This window comes from Lottia gigantea, assembly GCF_000327385.1.
Source record: "Lottia gigantea unplaced genomic scaffold LOTGIsca_128, whole genome shotgun sequence".
Classification (NCBI taxonomy): Eukaryota; Metazoa; Mollusca; class Gastropoda; family Lottiidae; genus Lottia; species Lottia gigantea.
In genome coordinates, this window is record NW_008707390.1 from 722,193 (window position 1) to 746,057 (window position 23,865).

General features: G+C 33.4%; 6 protein-coding genes across 6 annotated transcripts; 5 read left to right on the forward strand and 1 right to left on the reverse strand.

Annotated features, from left to right (window-relative positions):
* Positions 1–389: 389 nt before the first annotated feature.
* Positions 390–854, forward strand: LOTGIDRAFT_172209 (hypothetical protein; the record flags this gene model as incomplete). The annotated part of the gene is made up of 1 exon (XM_009048789.1): positions 390–854. One exon carries the CDS (start codon positions 390–392, stop codon positions 852–854), a length of 465 nt encoding a protein of 154 aa, XP_009047037.1.
* Positions 855–2,483: 1,629 nt separating this feature from the next.
* On the forward strand, positions 2,484–2,882 carry LOTGIDRAFT_98007 (hypothetical protein; the record flags this gene model as incomplete). Its single annotated transcript, XM_009048790.1, has 1 exon — positions 2,484–2,882. A coding segment is annotated over one exon (399 nt), but the record flags the coding sequence as incomplete, so codon positions are not given.
* A 3,350-nt stretch (positions 2,883–6,232) lies between these two features.
* Positions 6,233–6,730, forward strand: LOTGIDRAFT_172211 (hypothetical protein; the record flags this gene model as incomplete). The annotated part of the gene is made up of 1 exon (XM_009048791.1): positions 6,233–6,730. One exon carries the CDS (start codon positions 6,233–6,235, stop codon positions 6,728–6,730), a length of 498 nt encoding a protein of 165 aa, XP_009047039.1.
* Positions 6,731–8,060: 1,330 nt separating this feature from the next.
* LOTGIDRAFT_138665 (hypothetical protein) lies at positions 8,061–8,489 on the forward strand (the record flags this gene model as incomplete). Its single annotated transcript, XM_009048792.1, has 1 exon — positions 8,061–8,489. The coding sequence occupies one exon, from the start codon at positions 8,061–8,063 to the stop codon at positions 8,487–8,489; it is 429 nt and encodes a 142-aa protein (XP_009047040.1).
* Positions 8,490–15,068: 6,579 nt separating this feature from the next.
* LOTGIDRAFT_172213 (hypothetical protein) lies at positions 15,069–16,505 on the forward strand (the record flags this gene model as incomplete). Its single annotated transcript, XM_009048793.1, has 3 exons — positions 15,069–15,134; positions 15,674–15,722; positions 16,069–16,505. 3 exons carry the CDS (start codon positions 15,069–15,071, stop codon positions 16,503–16,505), a joined length of 552 nt encoding a protein of 183 aa, XP_009047041.1.
* Positions 16,506–18,047: 1,542 nt separating this feature from the next.
* Positions 18,048–20,347, reverse strand: LOTGIDRAFT_172214 (hypothetical protein; the record flags this gene model as incomplete). Its single annotated transcript, XM_009048794.1, has 2 exons — positions 18,048–18,359; positions 19,910–20,347. 2 exons carry the CDS (start codon positions 20,345–20,347, stop codon positions 18,048–18,050), a joined length of 750 nt encoding a protein of 249 aa, XP_009047042.1.
* Between the last annotated feature and the right edge of the window lie 3,518 nt (positions 20,348–23,865).

Consider the following 23,865-nt stretch of genomic DNA (forward strand, 5'->3'; position numbering starts at 1 on the left):
TATATGCCATCATATTATGCTTACTAATCTCTGATTAAGAATATATAAGCAAGTTATTGCAATATCTTCCTGATTATTTACTATTGTTCATCCATTACAATAATTGATCAAAGATTATTACGTTTTTAATTAGTTTATTATAATTTGATTAAGGGAGGGAACAACTCGGATTAAAAAAGAGTGGAAACCACTGGGGAGGAGCTTGTAAAGGGGATAAATCACTACATGGTGAAAGTAGTTGGATGGAATATGGTCAGAAAATCTAGACCCTCGAGATTGTCGAGGTTTTTAAATGATTGAGAAATATACCAGCTTGTCTCACAAGTCCTTAAAAAGCTCGTAAGTAGGGTAATGAAACTATTTTATTTCTTTTAGATAACATTGCAAAAATGGAAGAAATCGAAACTAAGGGTGTAGCCTATTTGTGTTTCAATGATGAGGGAACGAGATTCTATGGCAGCCTGATCAACCCGGAATCCAAAAATCAATATGGCCTGTGTGGCAAGTGTGTGGATAAAGCCACTGGGAATACAGATATTCACGAATGCTGTATTGGAGACCATACTAAAGTGATGACTATAACAGTAATTGATTATAACCAAAATAATAATGAACATCTGTTTGTAGATGTAATGAAGACCGGGGGAGATAATTGCTCATTAGTTTCTACTAATTTATCCTTCATTACTGACGAGCTTCTGGTAGATGCCAAGGCCGAAGAAGTTATTAGTAAATATTTTCCAGAAACTTTGAAGAATCAAAACTGCTACGTGTGTGTTGGTGATATGACTCTCTCAATTCAGAAGCAAATCACAAAAGAAAAACAAACTGTACAAAAATCGTGTTGCCATTAAACTATGCTATAAAATTGTCCTATTATTATATGTGGCTATATTTCTGGACATTGCTTTATCATGTCCGATTATCTCCGGATGAACACCTGCCGAATAGGATCTTTTCGGACAGCGACCTACAAATCCCCGGTCAAACAAAAAGTGTTTTCTGAAATAAAATCCACCGAAATATTGTCCATTTACTCAATCTTTTGTGGAGGTATATCCACTGGCGTTTCGAAAAACATCAGTTGTGGGGGGCCGAGCAGTGGCCACAAAATTCAATACCGGGCCAGCAACGTCACTTGGTGTATCATTGCTAACATTATAGTCTCTATTATTCTAATCAGTCATTCTAATTGTATGGGGTCAGTCAATATATCATTATTTGTGTTCGAAATATTTTTTAAATTACCCAATGTAAGTTACTATAAATATACTTGGAGAGAATAGTGCAAGAATGTCAGAATGTGTTGGCACCAATCCACCTCTTCTCACCTATCTTATCGTGTAATGATAGACCCACACACAAGAATTATGCGGTACTATACCTGAAGAATTCTATATTCATCTAGCCTAATTAAAGGTAATATATGTTTTCTTCTCATCAACTTAGATATATTATCATTATACATTTTGTATTTGTGGTATGTTTGTAAAATGGCAGGCTTAAGCCAATAAAAAAAGGTAGACATTATAAAGATGCTATGTTTGAGTTTTGATACGGTGCAGTTTATTTATAGATTTACCTGGCACTAGTGCGAGGCAGTTTTACCTTGTTTATCCTTATTCTCCTGTTATTTGAGAAAACTTTTTCCTCTCGACCAAGCCCTCACTTCAACAGTTGTTGAGACAATACCACCCCTTTAACTATTTCCTAGCTCTTATCAATTAAACATGTAGACATGCCATTTCTTCGAGTTTTTCTCCGTTGTCTTTGACCATTCTTTATTGTGGTAAATCCCGGTAATCTGTCTTGTAATTGAGTGTAGTGATAAGAAGAGACAATTCTATGTTTATCTGGAACAATAGTATAAGAGTTTGTATTTTTGAAGTGCAGTGTTAACAAAAAGATTCTTTTTTTTTCATTGGTTAGGCTTGCTTCGCGTTTTCTAAAACTGAAATGGAATCTTTTAGGGGATTAAGTGCTAAGTGTTATTTTACGGGTTAAAATAGTACAAAATATAGCATTCATTGAACTCTGTGAACTCACTATGTTCAGTATAATGTTAAATTTTTCAATAAATATCCACCAAAGGTAATGGCGTACAAAAACCATTGTGTAGGCGTCGGTCTGTATATTATATAAAATGTTTTGCATGCATGTGCGATTGCGGTCATTCCCATCTTTTGTTTGTAGGCAAATGGATAGTGTCAAGAATGATTGATACGACAGAAGACGACAATTTGTTAAATAAGAGAGTTTCATCATGGCAGACAAAAATTGATCATCCCGAATCTGATTCCACAACTCATAAGAGAAACAGTTCGATCAATAATGAAGCCAATAACAGTTTGATCCGCGATCTCTTTAAAACACAGGTCAGTTTGTGGCAAACTAAAATTAACTCCCCCACTACCACAGAAAATAAAAAGATACAACGAAAGGTTGTTGTTAATTGTGAAGAAATCAAACAAGAATTTAAGGGACAAGTATCGAAATGGAAACAAAAAGAGATAGATCATAGAGAGAAACAGTTAATTAATCCGTTTTCGGAATGGGAAGGTGCTTCTCATCGAGCTAAATTAGACAAAAACGATCCGGACTATGGAAAACCTGTACCAGGGTCGTTAACTGAAATTCGCGGGAAACAAGCGGCCAATCAAATATTCGCTGAAATAAGGGAACTTTGTCATGCTATCGATGCTCTTGGTGAGAAAGGCGAGGATGATAGAATGAGAATAACATTCGGGAAACTATTTTCAGCGTATGAAAAAGTGTCTAATAAAGTTGTGGGTATGTTGATGAGGGCTAGGAAACGTGAATGTGTAAGTTTTGAAGGTGAAATGTTGTATCAAGGCAGAGACGAGGGTGTGTTAATAACTTTGCTAGAAATTCCTGAAGATAAAAGAGAAAAACTCGAGATTCCCAAATTTATGTCTGGTGGTTTCGAGTAAAACGTAGATTGTCTATATATGATATCTATAACTATAAAAGGAATTTCTAACTAAATACAAAAAGTATGTCTAGGGTGAATTTTTGTATCAAGGAATAAAAATACTATTATAAAATAATGTACTGTAATGCAAATAATTTGAACTAACCCATTATCTATATACGACCAGCCTATAATGTTGGGCATGATGTGATAGTATATTGTAATCGCCCCGTTGGTCCGTCTGTTCACATTTGACTCCAAAGGCTACAATTCTTTGTGGATTCTTTTGATTTTTATACTGTGGGCCAATGTCATTATGAAGATGATCCCTATCGATTTTCAGGATGATCTGATAATTTTTCATGAAAATGTCGTTTCCAACTTACCCATATAATGCAACTTTTGCTCACTTTCCAAGCAACAATTCTTTATTGATTCTGATTTGTATATACCCACACGTAGTATGGAAGCATATTGTCGTCCGTCCGTCCGTTCACACTTGGCTCGTGCTCACTCTCCAGGTTACGAACTATAATTTGTACATGCAATCAAAGCTACTGGTGGGTGTATGTCTTCTTGCTTCGCAAGGCTATCTTTAATTGTAGCCATATGACTATTATTAAAATAAAATTTAGTGGTTTGGTTTAATTTCTTCTAGATTGGCACAAAAAGCAATTCTAATCAAACTACACTTTTGCTCAGTGATGGTGTTTACGTTGTTTTTGTTTTTGTTGAAAAAAATGTACACTTTGAAGTACACAATCATATTCTGCTTTGATGATCATTTCTTCCCTCCTTGAATCTCTTCGACTGAATTCTAATAATATAAGATTATAAAAATTGAAATGGGTTGTTCTTCGATATTCTTTTTGTCATAGAAATTTTTAGCAACACAACTATTCTTGTATGAGTTACCTTCTTGAACCGAATTGAACAAGAGTTCTCGCACCAGCTCTTGTGGACTTGCCAATGGCGATATAATATTTTGGAACTAGTTTCAGTTATTTTTCAGTGACCAGGTCATAGTCAGAGGCCAAGTACAATGTCATAATAACCCCTATTTTATATCTAGATTATTACAATTATTTGTGAGACCCAATCCATTAATACTGTCTAATTACCATACGTAACCGACTCAAGTGTCTCGTTCAGTCAGACTGGCATGGCCAGCTCCGGCTAGATGCAAATAATAACTTGCTTGTTCTCCTGATGCAGAACGAAGGGAATGGTAGGAAAGATTGTCCATTCATTGTTTAAGTTTGGTGACCATAAAATGGGGCTCTGTGTTTAACTGGCTATGCATATCCTTCAACAATTTGAAAGTAAACCATCCTTTATAGCATTCTGCATTGCGTTGTCTGTGTGAGCTCAATAAGGAGCAGAAAAATTCCGTCAAAAATTGTCCAAATCGGCAAAATCGGGAGTAAAAGTTAGACTCCTTCTAAAAGCATCATCAGGTGTTTCAAAAATAGTAATCATGCTATACTTCGCGCTTGACACCCGCCACTACTAAAATGGTCCAATATCATGATATACAACCAGATCAATTCATGCCTGAATAGGAGTAATAATTATTTCTTCATAGAAACCTCCTAGTTTGGTTCATTTTTATACGCCCACATGGAAATATGGACGTATATTGTCGTCGCTCTTGTCCGTCGGTCGGTCCGTCAGTCCGTCCATTTCTTGTAGGCTCATTAGAGGCAACAGTTTTTATCCGATCTTGATGAAACTTAGTATGCATGAATATATTGATGAGATCTCGATTGAGTTCGAAATTGGTAATTATTGGATGACTGGTTTCAGAGTTATTGCCCTTGACTTAGTATAAACGCGTCAAATTTGGCTTGTAGGCGCGATGGAGGCTGCAGTTTTTATCCAACCTAGATGAAACTAGGTATGCATGTATATGTTGATGAGATCTCAGTCGAGTTCGAAATTGGTAATAATCGGATAAATGGTTTTGGAGTTATTCCCTTTGACTAATAAAAACTAGTCAAATTTGCCTTGTAGGCGCGATAGAGGCTACAGTTTTTATCCGATCTTCAAGAAACCTGGCATGCACGTATGGATTGGTGAGATCTCAGTCATGTTCGAAATTGGTAATAATCGGATGAATGGATTTGGAGTTATTGCCCTTGACTAAGTAAAAACGCGTCAAATTTCGATTGTAGACACGATAGAGACTACAGTTTTTATCTAACCTAGATAAAACTAGGTATGCATGCATATGTTGATGAGATCTCAGGCAAGTTCGAAACTGGTAATAATCGGATGAATGGTTTTTGAGTTATCGCCCCTGATTGAAGGCACGATAGAGACTGCAGTTTTTATCTAACCTAGATGAAACTAGTGTTCCTTAGCATGACCTGTCTCACTATAACAGCATCACACACTATAGTGCTATATTACTAGAGACCTACATTTATTTATACACCTAGTGCAACTATACATAGTGGTTCTACCTTTTCCTGAAACAGCACTGTACAGTTTATCAGCTTATCGTCTTTGATGATTTAAAACCAGGCCACGAGAATATAAGATTGGCATAGCAACAATCTAGAAGATATATTGAAATAAATATATATCTTAATAATTTCACAGAAAGCCATGGATTCCTCGCTTTATTACACAACTTAAGATATGTTACTGGAAATATTTACTGGTATATTTGCTTTACCTCATAAAAACAATACCTTATTGGTCAATTCTAGTTCAACTCAGCTTGAAAATATGTTTACCGTTATATTTAGATAAAAGATTCTAAAGATAGACTCTACTGTAAATTGGAATCCTGGAATGCCACCTACTTCTTTTAATTCGTAAGCCTCGCCCTTCCAGTCGTTTATTCATTCTGAAATCGCGCACAATATTCTGGTTCAATGCCAAACCTATGTTTACTGATAAAGTTTTGATAATTGGAATGTAAAGGATCGACTAGCTTCAAACATCATTCATCACATCTAAATTATGTGAGTATAAGTTTATAAATAGACCGTTGGGGTGATTTTTATATAAGAATTTAATATTTCGTTCCTGAGATTGATGTTTGAGATACGCTTTTCTGTATAGGCCTACTTCCTCGGGTAATAGTAGTAAACTTTCTATTCTCTACAAATTAGTGAGGGATATTGTATCACAGCTCAGTTTTAACTTCTTGGAAGTTAATATAGGCACACTTAACATTATACAGGTAAGTTAAAAGGTTATTAATGCATGCACGCTGTTATTTGGAGAGAAAACAACTGGCAATAAACAGATTGAGACGGATTTGTTTTTGTTTCGGAAGGATGTTCAGCCATGGCAGCTCCTAAAAATTTCTTCAAAGACCAGGTCACGCAATGGCAGAAAAAGGTGGATCATCATCGCGAGAACCAACTGATAAATCCTTTCTCGGATTGGGAAGGTGCCTCGCACAGACCACAATTGGATAAAAATGATCCAAATTATGGAAAACCAGTTGGAGGGTCCCTGACAGAAATTCGAGGGAAACAGGCCCAGAACCATGTTTTTGGTGAAATTTTGGATTTAACAATGACGATTGACGATATTGGTGAACCCCAACCAGATGGAACTAAAACTGTTACATTCGGAAAACTATTTTCGTCGTATTTACGAGTTTCAAACAAAGTTGTTGGGATTCTGTTAAGAGCAAGGAAACGGAATTATGTGAAATTCGAGGGTGAAATGTTATACCAAGGGAGAGATGAAAATGTGGTTATAACCTTATTAGAAGTTCCAGAAGATACCCGGGTTTGGGAATATGTTCCCAGTTTTATGTCTGGTGGATTTGAATAAGAATTTGCCGGAATAGGTTTTGAGTGAAAAACATGACATGATGAGAGTTATAAGGATTTTTTTTAATGACTTTTGCTTCGCGTTAACACCGTTTGCATTCCTATAGTTATCTGAAAAGTACTACAGTAATAATTTCAAGCGCTCTGTAGAATTTTACAAAGTTTGTTTCTTGTGATTAGTCTATATTATGTTTTATGTGCTCAATTTAAGTTGTAAATTTGATACAGTTTGCAAGAAAACGCATTGTCTGGAAATAAGGAATTAAAAGACTAGATGTTCTCATAACCTTTCATAATACAGCTGTGTGTTTCTCCATTATGTTGTCTGTTTTACCCATGTTATAGTTAATAAATATTCAAGTATACATTCTTTTTGCTTTTCTTGTTATAGTATTGAGAATGTAATGGAGAGGATTCTATGACGTAATAGTGTATTGCTTTGTTGATAATTTCTCTGTTAAAATGATATGCCAAGAGGAATATACTCCTCACTATTATTTGTGATATAACTACCATAATAATAGTAATATGGTTATATTAAATAAACCAAGTACTATCTGATCCCGCGACAAGTACACCTGTATAATATACTTTTTTAAGTTTGGTTAAAGCCTATTCAGAATCATTTCTTGAGGAATATTCCACAACATGTAAGAAATTTGGCTGAATCTCAAAGCTGTCAGTTAAAGTCTGTATTAGTGTCTATTACTGCCATTAAATCCACAGAATTATTTTCTCACTTCTTATTTTCATCATTAACCTGCCATGAATAATATTTTGTTGCCAATTTGATTATGATCTCAATGGGGTCAAACAAGGTTCCATCTTAAGGCACTCGTTATTACATTAGTTTATTATGCACGAGCCATATGCTAATCTTTTGGCCGAATTTACCCCACCTTTTCCCATTTTGCATGGGACCTTAGTGTCAGAAAGACAAAGACAGGAGATTTTAAACTAAAAACGAACGAACTTTTTTTTTTATAGAAAATTGAACAGGTACTCGGATCCCTTGTTCCAACGATCCACGAGGTTCCCTGTATATTCCCATTTGTAGAGTCGGCAGTCTGCACCTACTAAGTTCATGTTGATTCCTTTTGAAACAAAATTTTATGTATTGCGCTTGAGTTGATGGCTTCTGTAAGTGTAACATAAAGATAACTATAAGAAAGGAGCTACAACCATTATATTTTCACTGATATTCTTTAGATACCTTTTCATAAAGTACCTATGCTATATTACAGTGTATTATCTTCTGATGATGTTTTATTCTTTCTCTATTCAGGGATCAGCTTAAATTTAGTGAACGCCTGGAACTCGCCGAAGCAAACATGACTCTTGTTGGAAAAGTAAAGTTTTGGCAGACGAAGTCTGATGAACATATTGAGAAGCAGATGATCAATCCATTCTCAGAATGGGACGGTGCTTCAACCAGGATCAAACTCGATAAGAATGATGCCAATTACGGTAAACCAATTCCGGGGTCCAATACAGAAAAGCGCGGGAAGCAAGCAAGCGAACACATAACACTGGAGATTGTTAAATTGACGAGGATCATTTCTGATACTGGTGAGAAACAAGCCGATGGTACTGCAACTATAACATTTGGAGAGTTGTTCAGAACATATACTAGGGTTTCAGATAAACTGGTAGGGACGTTGATGAGAGCCAGGAAGCAAAAATTACTAGGTTTTGATGGAGAAATGTTGTTTCAAGGGCGTGATGACCATGTGATTGTAACATTATATACAGTTCTTTGATTCGATAGATCTCCTAAACCAAAACTCATTATCAATCGCAATTCGTCTTACTCATGTCTGTTCCTATAAAGAATAAGAATATGGTGGGTGTTCACTTTAATGTTCTTCAGACAATACTGTTGTTTATTATAATATTGTATATCTCTTAGTCCCGAACATGCCTTACACTTCGTCAAAAAATTTAATCAGTACCATTTTACTAATTTTACCAATTTTACGGGGAATATTTCCATTCTCGGGTAAATCTCGTTTCGTTTCGGGATTAACATAATCTTGGCATTCCTGCTACAGATTAAACATAATCATTTTGTTTTATTTTTGTGTGATTGTGTAAATTGTGTATGTGACCTGTTTTTGAACATTGCTACAACTGAAGACTGATCTCGTGTAAAGAAAGAGCGTGAAAGGATGGTGTATATACTGAGATTGTGTGAGGTGGTTTCTAATCCGCCTAACCTGTTCATTTTGTCACATAAACATCAATGATACATCATTATTTTAATCAAGGGTCCATTTATTTGGGTGTCGAAGGGTGTTAGTGAATTCGTTCACAAACCAAAATCGGGAACTGGGGTGGGAAGCTTAGTTTTTTTAGTAAATTGGTAATGAATTTCAGGTAACGGTTTGATGGCACAAGTCAGATTTAAATAAAGACCAAACGTAGGATACTCCAGTTTGCGACATCAATCAAGCTGGGGGAGCGTCTGTAAGTCAGATTGGTTCTTCAATTAGATGATTTGAAAAGTGATATTAGTTTAGTCGAATTAGAGGGGTGATAATATTACTATATCAATGATTTACATCCTTTATCTTGGTATATCAATATGCTGACTGACTGGTCCGGAACCTATTACATAGTGCATTGTCTACCTCGATGAATAAGCATCAAGTACCATTATCATTTATCAAACACGGACTTGTCAAAGAAGTCTATGATCTGTTTTTAATATTATATCGTTCAGGTTGTAATAATAATTATATGGTATCATTTCAAAGGTATTACACAGCCGAGTAGGCCTCCCTTGAGCTTGAAAGTTACAATTTACGATAACGAGTTTCGTCCTGCATTATAATCTGTATAATCCCTAATTCCTATTATTTATTGTAATATTCTTAACACATTAGCAGTCACAAAGATGTACAACTATAATCTCAATAAACTAATACCAAAACATAAATGAATGTTTATTGCTTTAAGACATATAATTCTATATCATAGTATGTGCCGACAAATCTTGCCAGATATAACCCTACCTTTTTTGCAGACGGGTACGTGGGCTTGGGGGAGGGACCTCACTACATTTTGTTGAATTACTCGATAAGAAAACGCAAAACACTGATTTTTGTAGTGTTTAAAAGTATTAACCTAATCTTCAATAAGCGTAATTTTGTGGAAAATCGATATATCGTTTTGTTATGCAATCGTGATCATTTCTTAGGTAGTAATTTTACGTTTTACGTTTAATATCCCTTATCTTATTTACTTTTTTCAATGTTAGTCTTTCTAGAACATAATTTAGACCGCAGACTTTGTAGAATCTAAAACGCGGATTGTAATCTTTGGAACTTCACCAGTAGATCATGTTAGCGGGATCGTAATCTTCAGATTGTCTTTTCGTTCCTTGAATAATATGGAAATTAAATCAAATCACGTGACATTTTCTACATATCATTATCATTCGTTTTTTTAATAAAAAATAAACTACCTCATTGATAACTCTGTACAGTATTGTCTTCAACAGACTACAATTACTTATGGATTTATTTTTTTTATTATGTGTGTCAATATGATTATGAAGATGATATAAATATCGAATTTGGTGATGATCCTATAACTATTTCTTAGATATAAAAAATATAGTAGAACTCTACAGGCTAAAATTACTTATGGAATGATTGATTTTTTTTTATTAATATTATTGTTGGTGATGATCCAATATTTTTGGTCCGAATTTATTGTGTCGACTAAGCGCATTCATTTTATAAGCAATATAATCCAACTGATACTCACTGTACAGATCTTTGTGGAATGTCTTTATTTCATTGTGTGTTTCAATATCATAATGAAGATGATCTCTATCAAATATAAATTCTAACTGATCTTGACTATTTAATTTTATATTAATCCCGTGAACCCCAAGCATAATAAATTAATAGTCCGTTTAACCTGACCTCCAACCATAAAAATCAAGAAATTCCATTTTTGGTTGTGTTTATTATTTCATTTTATCAATTTCAATTGAAAACTAGAACTGTTCTAATAACAGTACTGATGCAGGGCGGGTTACGACATTCAGGTACATACGAAGATAGTCTATTGCAATTACATTGATGTAAATACTTTTCTGCATCTCTAAATGCAAACATGCACAAGTGCCTGGAGTTTAAAGTATATTGACTAGGAATAAAAGAATGTTTGTCAATTAATAAAGACCAAGTTTCATGAAATCCGGATAAGAAATAAGAAAATTGGTAATGCGCATGCACACAACAAAAATTGGTTATTTCCATTCAATATATAATTGGTTTATACACACACATAGCAAGTTTGATTAAATTCGGATAAGAAGTAAGAAAGTTTGTAATGCGCATGCGCACAACAAAAATTCAATATTTCCACCAAATTTAGCATTGGATTGTACACATACATACCTAGTTTGGTGGAATTTGGATAAGAAATAAGAAAGTTGGTAATGCGCATGCGCACAACAAAAATTCAATATTTCCATCAAATTTAGAATTGGATTATACACATACGTACCAATTTTGATGAAATTCGGACAAGAAATAAGAAAGTTAGTAATGCGCATGCGCACAACAAAAATTAATATTTCCATCAAATTTGGAATTGGGTTATACACATATATTCCAAGTTTGATGAAAATCGGTTAATAAATAAGAAAGTTGGCAATGCGCATGCGCACTACGCAAATTCGATATATCCATCAAATTTAGATTTCGATTATACACATGCATACCAAGTTCGATGAAATTCGGATAAGAAATAAGAAAGTTAGTAATGCGCATGCGCAATACGCAAATTCGACATATCCATCAAATTTAGAATTGGATTATACACATACATACCAAGTTTGGTGAAATTTGGATAAAAAATAAGAAAGTTGCGAAATTAAGTGGGGGTATGCCTTTAATGTGCTTCTGTAAACTTTACTTACAGTATAACAAGGTTCAATCCATCCTAGAACCTATTTATATAGCTTAATTGGACACAAAACATTTTAAAGAAATATAAAAGGGAGAGTGTCTTTAAAACTACTTAAACTTTGATTTATATTGGGGTTGACAGCCAGGTTAATCTAATTAGCCGATTTATCTAATAATAGTCCCATGTTAAGTGAATGGGTTTTGAATTTGCATGTAAGGCATGCATGTATTATATCACTGGAAACCTCAGAATCTCTACATTACAAAATCGAAAGAATTATCGCCATATCTCTATTAGGGACCGAGATATAGCACTGCAAAGACTCAAAATGGTCCATTTTTAGACCCCTGTAAAATCGGAAAGAGTTGTCTGACCCCAAAGGTCAAAAGGTCATCAGATATACAAGATCACATATTATCATCGTAGTAAATATGAAGGTCATCAAAGGTCAAGGTCATGAGATATACGCGTTCAAACTTTGAAAAAAAACATCCGGTCGTACAAAAAAGGCAAAACCGAAAATCAAAATTATGCTGCCTAAGGATTGTAGACGGACTTAAAACGTTTCGTTTGACACAAAAGTTATGCAAATCAGATGAAAAATGGCCTCTGAATAGCAATTTCTGCAAATTGAGGCAAACCAAAATGGCGGCCAACATGTTACTTCCGGTGCGGATTTTTTTAGTTTAATAAGTTTGTATTAAGACTGGTAATATAATGCATATGTTATTTTTGACATAACTCAATTCCTCCGGAAGTGATACCACCGGAAGTACTAACATCGAAACCGGAAGTGATAAAAAAATTTTGAATGTGTACTTTTATGTCTCTATGCTGGCGGTCCGTTAATCCGTCCGATAACAACCGAAATAGTATTTTTCGAATAATTTCGGCAAAAAAAGTATGCAACGAATTTTCGAAAATCGAAAATGTTCAACTGCTATCATTTGTCCTTTGTTACAAGAAATACGATGCAGAAAACCCGATCAAAATCGGTTGATAAACACGCCCTCTAGAGTCCATTTTCCGTTTGTTGCAATGTTGCTCAGAAAGTTTTTGTTTTACATTTAAACAGTGATTAGCCACGAGTTACAAAACGCCATGAAGTCCGTTTTCTCGTACCTATTGCCGTTGCCGAGAAAACCGGCCTGCCGTGGACGAAAAAAAAAAAAAATCAATTCGAAAACAAACCAGGGCGTTCGCTTACGAACGCCCTGTAACTAGACCTGTGAACAGCACTGAGCGTGACCCGTGATACTTTACCTGATAGCTGTAAGGCTTTTTTGAACTTCAAACCCTCTCAAACCAGGTGTTGACTCGACCACTTTTAGTAAAGAGCCAAGCTAAATGAAATGTTTTGTCAAAGGGTAAATTCAATCTTGTATCAATATAACTTATTGTATGGTTATTTTAATAGCTTCATGGTAGCTATAATATACAGGTATGTGTGAAATGTGAACATTATGTGACGAAATTTCTTTACTGATATAAACATGATCTATAAGTGTCTCACCTTCAGTAGTGTAATGCTGAACAAGTTGTTGAACACCAAATTTTTTAAAACAATTTAGTATAGACAAATGACCCTCCAAGATATTTTGGTTGATATCCCCCATAATAACATAGTCTGAACCAGATTCTTGTAATTCAACTAATAATCTTTCTAACATTGGGAGAAATAAATCTAATCGATAAACGGGTGGTCTTATAGATAACAATTACGTTAATATTTTATCAAAAATATTCAAAGCAATGTGTTCTATATTTAAAACTCCCAATTTTAAAATGTTGACATTTTTGTTTTGCTTATAACATACTCCTACTACTCCGTGCCCATTTTGTTTCAAAAATTTGAAATCTCTAGTGTCATCATAGCTGCTGCTCTGAGGATGGTGGTGAAGACGGAAACCATTTAACTTTAGTTTTGCTGGAGTTATTGAATTATTTAGCCATGTTTCTGTTAAACAAATGATATCACCTTCTAGCATTTTCCTGTGTTTCTGTAAATCCTCTATATGAATTTTTCGGGTTTTAAAAAAGTATCCATTGCTCCTAATGCCGATTCAATTTTCATTTTTATATGTTTTTTTCCGTAAATCTTGTATTGTAAGACCCTGTAATGTTTTAAATCTGCTTAAAGCAACATAGGCTTGACCAGCTTGGAATATTTAATGAAGTGATATTACGCCTCTATCGAGACTTAGACCTTGTACTTTGTGAATAGTAACTGCATAGGCGAGACGTAATGCGAACTGGCGTCTAACATCGCCCTTATAGTTAACATGAGGGCTTTCATATCTCTCAATACTAATACTGGAAGTGGAACACTGCCTTCATTTATTCCAACTTTAGCATTATCAAATTTTAGAAAGATTTTGTCAGTTTGATTATTCTGATCAGTTTGAATATATGTTACTTGACCAAAACTTCCATTTATCAAGCCAAAAGAAACATTTAAATCAATTACTAACATAACTTTTGACCCTACACCTATTTTTAAGCAAGACACTAATGGTGTATCAGTCACTTTAACACATGTGGTTTTAAGCGTCATATTAATGGTTCTAACATCGTTTGAATAATCTAGAGCACTGATGGACTCAGAATTCGGGCATTTTTGAAAAAAATAAAAACAAAAACAAAAAAACTGTGAATTATTATAGAGTTTAAAGATAGTGTAATGAGATTAATTTATTTTATGATGATAAAATTGCCGCTTTCTTTTTATTGCTAAGGATTAGCGCAGTCGGAAGCAAGTTGAATTGGTGCCTGCTAGGCGATTAAGTGCTGTGGGTTAGAATCCTGCTCTGTATTCTGATTCCACGGTCAGTGTTTGCTAGAGACAGCTCACTGTTTGCTTTTATTCCCTCAGCCTAACTAACACCAATAACCAAAACTGTTGTGTGTATCTTGCAGATAGAGTTCTATTAATGGTACAGAATAAATTCGAACAGGTTAATGTATCAAAAATTCACTACTCTATATGAGTGTATGTTAAATTATTGTAAGTGAAAATTGAAAAAAAAAATTGAAAAAAAAAGTTAGTTTTTTAAGTGTTAAAAGATTACATAATCAGATTAATATGTTTATGTCCCAAACTACTTCAAACCTGCATGTCAAAAAGTTCATATGGATAGCTTTCCTGTCAATCATTTTAATACCCACAATCTACAGATTTTTATCACATTTTTTATAAATATTTAACACTTTTATGCCTATTTTCACAAATTTTTAAAACATATTTTAATGGATTATAGTCATATATCATTGAAATGATAATTAAAAGGGAATTACAAAATTGAAAAAAATAATGTTTTGTGTTTATTAGAAAAGGTCATACAGCCGTCCAAAGTTGTCAAAATTGTTAATTTTTGAATGGCTATTAAACCGGAAGTTAATATTTTTCAACCAATATGAGTACACCTGTGGATAGCCGAGGACAAGAACATCCTACAGTGAAATTTTCAAGGTCATCGAAGGTAAGGGTCACATGGTGTGGCCTTTTGAATTTTCAAAAAATTCAAACTAATATAAAAAAAATTCAAATTCGACATTCAAAATTCTGCTCCAACAAACTGTAGACAAGGTTACAAGGTTTTAATAGACACCACAATCAAAAAAGTAGGGAAAAAAAATGGAGGACTAATTAATTTTTTGCTAAAATGGGTCAGTCCTAGGCGACGGCTTATGCATCACTTCCGGTTTGTATTTTTTCTGCTAAGTGACTTCTAATTATGACTGACAGACAATATATATGGCTTTTGCCAACATCTGAAATTTACACCGGAAGTGGGGGTGCCAGGCGTGATTTAAAAAAACCGGAAGTTCTCACTCAAAAACCGGAAGTGATAGAAAAATTTTGATTGTATAAATTTATTTTTTATGGACATTCTGTTTATATCCTGTGAATTTCAGATCAATCGGATAATTAGCGGCTGAGTTAGAAATTTTGAGCCTCTTTAATAATTTTGGATTCAAATTTTTTTGACAAAAAGATTTAAAAATTGAATTTTTTTAGTCTCACCAGAAACGTCTTATAACAATGAACATATTAAAGAAAATTTCAGGTAAATCGGTTCATAAATAATCCCTACAGACTTGATGCAAAATATTCGCACATTATGCAATAGCACACTTCCGGTTTAGCAAAAATTGAGTTTTAGATATTCATTTTTGATGGTCATTTAAAAATGTTTGGTGAAGTCAATTAAGCTGTACCATTTTCGATTTTGTCTAGGGACGTTCCCCCTAAAAAAAAACAAAAAAAAAAACATAACGAAAGCAAAGCGTGACAAATCGATAGATTTGCCACGCAATAACTTACATACAATGGTTTTGTGGTTTTTCCATTTTTATTTCCGACGTACAATTAAATGCAAATTAGAGTATTTACAATATTTATAATTAATTTAGAAAAAATATCGAGGAAAAAGACACAATTTAAGGATCGACCTTCTGTAACTGCAAATGAATTGGACGAAGGGTTTGAAGTAGAAGTTTTACAAGTAGTAGGCATACAAGAAGAAAGGGGGTTTACAGGGACAATGTTTACAATTAGAAGATTTACAAGTAGGAGGTTTACAAGTAGGGGGTTTGCAAGGAGAAGGTTTGCAAGGAGAGGGTTAACAGGGAGAAGATTTGGAAGTAGAAGGTTTACAATTAGAGGATTTACAAGTAGAATGTTTACAAGTAGTAGGTTTACAAATAGCAGGTTCACAAGTAGGAGGTTTATAAGTGTAAGATTACAAGAAGAAGACTTGCAGGGAGAAGGTGTGCAAGTAGAAGGTTTATTAGTAGTAGACTTACAAGGAGAAGGTTTACCACTAGAAGATTTAGAGGGAGAATGTTAACAAAAAGATGGTTCAAAAGCAGAAGAAGGAGGCGATTTACCAGGAGAAGGTTTACAATTAGAAGGTTTACAAGTAGTAGGTTTGCACGGAGACGGTTCATAAACAGAAGGTTTACAAGGAGATGGTCCATATGGTACAAAATGCAATCATTTTATAAAGTGTAATCATAAATGGGACAGTTGCGCCATTTTGGGGGGTTGATTTGAGTCTTGAATATATGTAAATAGTTTTCAGAAATAATAGAAACGTACAAAAATCGCATTAATCCTTAAAAACTATCTCAAACTATAGGAATTTCTTTTCCAATGTCTTTCCTATGTATGGCAGTGTCTCAAGAAGACACGACTCGTATTCTTAACGTTCAAACGAGGGTAATTCTGGTGGCTCAGATTTCCACGGTGAGCTGAGAACACTATAATTGTATTAGCTAAAGAATTCCCGTTTCTGAGACTTAGGTATCATTAGAAAAAAAAACATTTCTCTATAATTTGATGTGCTAAAATTGATATATAATTTTAAACAACTACCTAAAAGTAACATCATGACTGACGTGGTGGCTCCAAATTGGCTGGAATGGCGCTCACTTGACACCTGCGCCTTTTGTACAATCCCATATAGAAAAAAAAACCTCGCCACTGAAAATCATTAAAACATACATTTGAGCAAAAAAAAAAAAAAAAACAAACAAAAAACTAAAAATCTAAAACAAAAAAACAACCCAAATAAAGTGAATACCTATATACCTCTGCACTAATAGAAGCCACTGCTCTCTTTCAATAATCAAGTAAATAATTTTATTCACATTTATTGAATATAACTTTTTATTACGAAAAATAATCAATATTGATATCGTCAGATTTTGATAAAGAGGTATAGTTCTTAGTGTGAGCACTGAGGTTGATGTTCACGAATCAAAGATTTAACGTATCAGTCTGGTCAGCTTCAGACACAGGTAAACAGTATATGCTACCGGTGCTTAAGGAACATGCAGAGATCCGCGCTTTTTGGAAAAATCTTAGTCACCGCGCTAAACCTGCATTCTACTATATATGATGAAGGGATGGCAATAATAGTTTTTGAGTGCAGGTAGCGAGTCTCAGGTATTTGTCAATTACTTCAGAATGAAGCCACATTTGTTGACGTCTCATATTAGTTCACCCCTTTTCTGACCATTCACCCCGTTTTTTTTACTCACCCCACAGGCTTTTTTCACCCCGCAAAATGTCACCCCAGGTTGAGAAGCACTGACCGATATACATAAAGACAAGATAATATACGCCCACTGGCAGCTTTGATTTTAAATAAAAATATTTGGCAGTACAGTAACAATTACCAGTATGAAATATTTAACCTTCAGACATACACTTCTTTTGAACTGTTTGAGGCGATATGAATAATATTACCAAGTTTGTTCTAAACCTGTCAAGAATTGTGCATTCTCGAGTGTTTACGGATCGACGGACGGACGGACATGGATGCCGACAATATACGCCCCCATTTCATGTGGGCGTGTAAAAAGCGCCTAATGGTGATGTGAAATATTTATGAAACTTTAACAAAATAAATTTCATGACAAAAAGTGAGTTCTTCACCTGTGAATTTTGATTTGAATAAACATGCTGGATTTTTATGAGTCCAAAATATTCGAAAGCCTAATTCATATAAATCATGGAATATTTTTAAACCTGAGATATATCGACTACATTTACCAGGTTTAGATAATGAACATTTTTTATCAGTATGAAATTCAATAAACAATTGTTTTATATGAGATATTGAATTAGTTTGAATTAGATTAGGAAAAGTATCCCATTCCCATGCTTCTATATCCATTTTTAACACTTGTAGGTCTTCCTGGTAATAGAAATTCATCAGTTATTAATATTAATCATGTAAAATTCAAAAGGTTTACATTTGCTACTAATACATATTGTGAATATAAAAGCCATTATCAGAATCTATGGTTAAAATGAAATCAAAGTTTGGGAAATTCATCAAACACCTCTATGGAATGCCAAAACAGAAAAAAATCTAACAAGAAAAAATCATATGCAAAAATTGTACATCTTATACCTAAAAAATCATACCAAATACCAAGTATATTAATTATATACCAAAATCATAAAGTGTTAATTTATTGTTGTAAATTTATATTTTGAGAATCGCAGCCTATTTCCCTTATCGCTTAGCGACAGTTGACCTCAGTCACTGTCATGGCAGGCTTATGCACAGTGGCGAAGCCGGAGCCGGGCAAAAACCTAGGTTAGAAATTCGGACAACCTCAGGTATTTGCCCCCTTGGACGTAAACCTAGCTCCGCCACTGCTTATGCACTGTAGTTGGCTTTTTTCATTGTATTATTTTTTCAGTTTTTTTCCTAAATAATCGCCATGCCAGGCAAACACACGAAACACGAGGCAAGTAAAGGATGCTGATCATACAGACGGCAATGAGAACAACAGCCTTTCAGACAATGGTTTGGAAGAAACATAGATCACATCAAATGAGGACCTGAAAACAAGATCTGGCTGTGGACAGAAAGTTCCTGAACTCGAGGTAAAAGATAGCTGGCGATGCAAGGTAACATACGCCCACTGGCAGCTGTCAGAAACAATAAAACAGTCTTTAGTGACTAAAGTACAAATTTTCTCATATTGAAAAATTTTATTAGTTTGAATTCAATTACATATATATATATGCCAGTTATTTATACTGATAATTCCAAAAAAATTTTTAAAATCAATATCAATAACCCAAATACAACAAACAATTAAATCACACAGCCCTAATCAAGGGCAAAAACAACCTTTGACGTGTGTTTACAAAGTCAAGTGCAATAACTCAAAAAAGGTTCATCAAAAATATCTCTTGTTAGAACTTGTCCGAGATCTTATCAATTCCAATGATCACACCAAGTTTCATCAAAATCGCCTGAAAACTGTAGCTTCTATTGTGCTCACAAACAAATTTTGACGCGTTTGTCGTAAGTTAATGACAATAACTCAAAAACATTTCATCGAAAATGCGTCGGTTCTACCGAGATCTTATCAATTTCAATGATCACACCCAGTTTCATCAGAATAGGTTGAAAACTGTAGCTACTATTGTGCTCACGAACAAATTTTGACTCGTTTTTACAAAGTCAAGGGCAATAACTAAAAAACCGTTCATCAAAAATGCATCAAGTTAGAACGTGAAATAATACCAACCTTTAAGAGACAGAGAAGGTGCTGTTGAATTATTTATAATAGTTTGATTTATCATAGATTTCATGACTTTATTGTATTTCATCAAACATGCTGCTAAACATATTGTATCTCTTTTAGCATAAGGCTCCCATTCTTCTCTTCGAGGTTCTCAATTTGTTTCGTTAAATTCCGTGATATCTAAATCAATCTTTCTTACATACATTGGTAATTTTGATGATTGTCCCAAATCTTTTAAACTGTTTGCTAGATGTTGATAGAAACAGGTGAAATTTATTTTTTGAAAATGATTGTTTTTGTTGATAAATTTCTTTTTACTATTCCATTTTTTCTGTAAACTTTTTTCTGTAAAAGGATTAGATATTGCTATACGAAATATCCTTGTACTGTTTTTGAGAGGACAATGAGGTAATTTTGCCATATTTTTAATAATTATCCTATTATCAAAATCACTACCGTTGTGACAAATTAGAGTTAACTGTTTTTGACCGACAGAACATAAATGTTTCAACATTTGATCTATACAGTTTACTCCCACAAATATGTGAACTATATTCATAAGTTTTTCATAAAACTCTTCGGGAATATTATCTGTTGGTTTTAAGTCTGGATAAACTCCATTTATTCTTTCCAACATTTTTCGAAACTTTTCCAGATTAACTTAAGTACAAGCATATGGTGTTATTTTACCAGTTTCTTCTGCGTAAGCTTCACAATCCCACGCATACATAGTTTCAAGTTGTGGTGTTGGTGCATGGGTCGATGGATTACATTCTGAAACATGCTTGCAATTTTGTTCATCGCAAGATTTCCACTCTTGTTTGTAGTTATCTTCTATTTCTTTTTTCCATGGGTGTTTTCATTCCCTTTAAAAAACAGAAATGTTTATTATTATGAATCTCCTTTTCAATTTGTTTATCATTTAAGTCAATTTTTTTATTCAATTTTAAATCCACCGCTTCAATTTAATTATAATTAAATTGAATCTGTTTTGTCTGTTTTAAAACTTTGTTATAATGTTATCTATACCCAGTAGATTTTGTAACTGAGTTTAATCCACTACATTCGCCAATTGTTGTTGAATATAGGTTTTAATTTCGCTATCATCAATGTTTTAATTTTTTAAAGCTCTTTTTCTAATTCTGTGTTATCAATACAGTTATCTTCATTCATATCACTCTCAATTAGCTGTTTAGTATCTAATGTTTGTTTTATCAAATCCCATTTTCTGAACTGAAAAGAAAGAATAATATTAGTTATAAAATGTGGACGTTATATGTGGATGTCTTGTGTGAATTACGTTGAGTATCGTTTGTGTAACCAGAGACGCTATAAAGTTTGTCTACTTTTCATAGAGGTCTTTTGTTGACAAAACTAAAAAAATTGTCAGGTATTTTTTTCGTAAGCTGAGTATGGCATCCGGAATATCTACGTAAAAAACTTGGTTCTAGTTCTTCAGAACATCTAGAAAATATTTAAAAAAATTCGATTAATATATACTGTCTGAGTTCAGTAAGGAGGACGCTAGTATCGAAAAGGTGGTGGCAGCCTTTTAAGATGACAGAGTTATTTTCAAATTAGCCAACAAACTGTCTGATCTCATCATACCTGAACTTAAGAATAAATTGATAAAGTTAGAAGATGAAGTTAGTGGACTAAAATTGAAGCTAAATGAGAAAGATAGTGCTATTAAAAGTTTAAATGAACGTGACGATGAACGAGAACAGCATATGAGACGTGAAGGTTTGAGAATCTCTGGAATTCCCGAAACCAACAATAAGGACACCAATGAACAAGCCCAGGTAGGAAATTTAACTGGTGCAAAAATTTCTGTAGATGACATTAACAGAAGCCACAGGACGGGAAAGCCTCCATCGGGGACAGATTCAAGTCCAAGACAGATAATTTGCAAATTTAAGGGATATCATACTAAACGAGCCTTCATCAAAAATGCAAATCGAATTAAAGAACTCTGGTATGTCAATGATTGGTTGACAAAAATGGCACCAACAAACTCTACACGTGGCGAAGATAATGCAGAAGTAAATAAAAGTTGTTCCGAGGACGTAGGATATATATCAACGAAGACCTCACAAAAATTCGCTCAAACCTGTCATAAATGACCATAAAGCTTCAAAAAGAAAAAAAAGATAGAATCTGCCTGGACAAGCGACGGTATAATATTTATCAAGATGCGTGATAACAAGGTATTCCTCGTCAAGACAGTATCCCATTTTGACAATCCGTTTAATGGTACAAAACTTAAACTTAAGATCAGATGTGAAACTGATAGCCCTTTTGTCAACACAACTGACAAAGTATCAATGGAATAATTAATCAAATTAAAATATGATACTCTTCTTCCTTCATCACTTAATATTAATTTTCCTTGTTAAAAAGAATATGGAATTTTAGATTTCATTCATATTATGAATTTTGAATATCATTATGAACACAATCTGGACTACTTATTCCTACCTTTAAATGCCATCATTTGATCCTAACTTCTATTTGTGACAGTGTATCAGTAAAAGTGTAAAATTATTGAAATATTTCTACTGGAAAAGTGTGAGGAGAAAATAGACTTTCCTGTAATAAATTAATGCCTTACGCAGGTAACAACATAAAAATACTGAAACTAATTTGAAGTGAAATGTGAAACATACATGTTAAAGTTAAACTTACGGGTAATTATTTGATATTTCAAACAGGTAACAATGTAAAATTATTGAAATTACTTCTATTTGAAATGTGATACAAATATTAAGGTTAATTTACCTGTAGTTATGATATATTTCAAGTAACAACGTAAAATTATTGAAATTACTTCAATTTGAAATCTGATATAAATATTAAAGTCAAACTGACCTGTAATTATGATATATTTCAAACAGGTAACAATGTAAAATTATTGAAATTACTTCTATTGAAATCTGATATAAATATTAAAGTCAAACTTACCTGTAATTATGATATATTTCAAACTGGTAAAAATGTAAAATTATTGAAATTACTCTTATTTGAAATGTGATATAAATATTAAGGTTACAGGTATCTGTAATTAGTTGATATTTCAAACAGGTAACAATGTAAAATTATATACAAATATTAAGGTTAAACTTACCTGTAATAATTATATATTTCAAACAAGTAAAAAAGTAAAATTTTTGAAATTACTTCTATTTGAAATGTGATATAAATATTAAGGTTAAACAATGTAAAATTATTGAAATTATTTCTATTTGAAACCTGAAATTAGGCCAAACCAATCGTCTTATGAGCGCTTATCTCATCTATAGGCTCCTAGGTAAATACCGTGTACAAGTATATATTTTCCTGCTATTATGTATTATTGTTTTGATAATCATATTACACTCTATGCACTTTTGCCCATTTTCCTTCATATGTTTATATACATAATCAACTGTTGTAACTATCAAACTACTTTATTGTTAAATTATTATATATATTAATATTTACCTATTTATTTATCTATTCATTTATGTTTTCTGTATTAGGTACATTGTATTTGGTGACGGATTAACATAAGCCTTGGCTTGTTTCCGAAACCCTATTCACACTCTACGAATTATTGTATAATAGAAATAAAATACTGTTTAAACCATACACTACATGTCTGAACCTAATACTAACCAGCGAATGACTAAAATGGCGATGGCGTGTTCGATCAGTAACAATCAATAAGGAATGTGAGATATTTTATAAAGTTGTGTTCGCCTGGTGATTTATAGGAGTATGGAGAGAATTGGGTAGTTGCTCGCCTGGCAGGGTACAGATTTACAGCAACTACGGTACAAAGTGGAGTAGTTGCTGTAAATCTGTAAGTACTTATACTACTAATAACTATTAATTCATATCAATTTAATTTTAATTAGAATATCATTTGTATCGATTTTCTCAAATGAATATCACCAGACCGTTACATCACTCCGTGGGACGCAATAAAAATCTCATGGTCCACAATTATATTTTGAGGCAAATATATCTGATAAATATGAAAATTGGTAATTTGTATATATTTCATATCTTCGGAGTTTTATGTCACATTAACTTGGATTTTTTCGCCATTTAATTTGGTGTTTTTGTAATGTTCTTGTTATAAGCTTTCTAACAATGTCTTTATTTTAGTTGTCA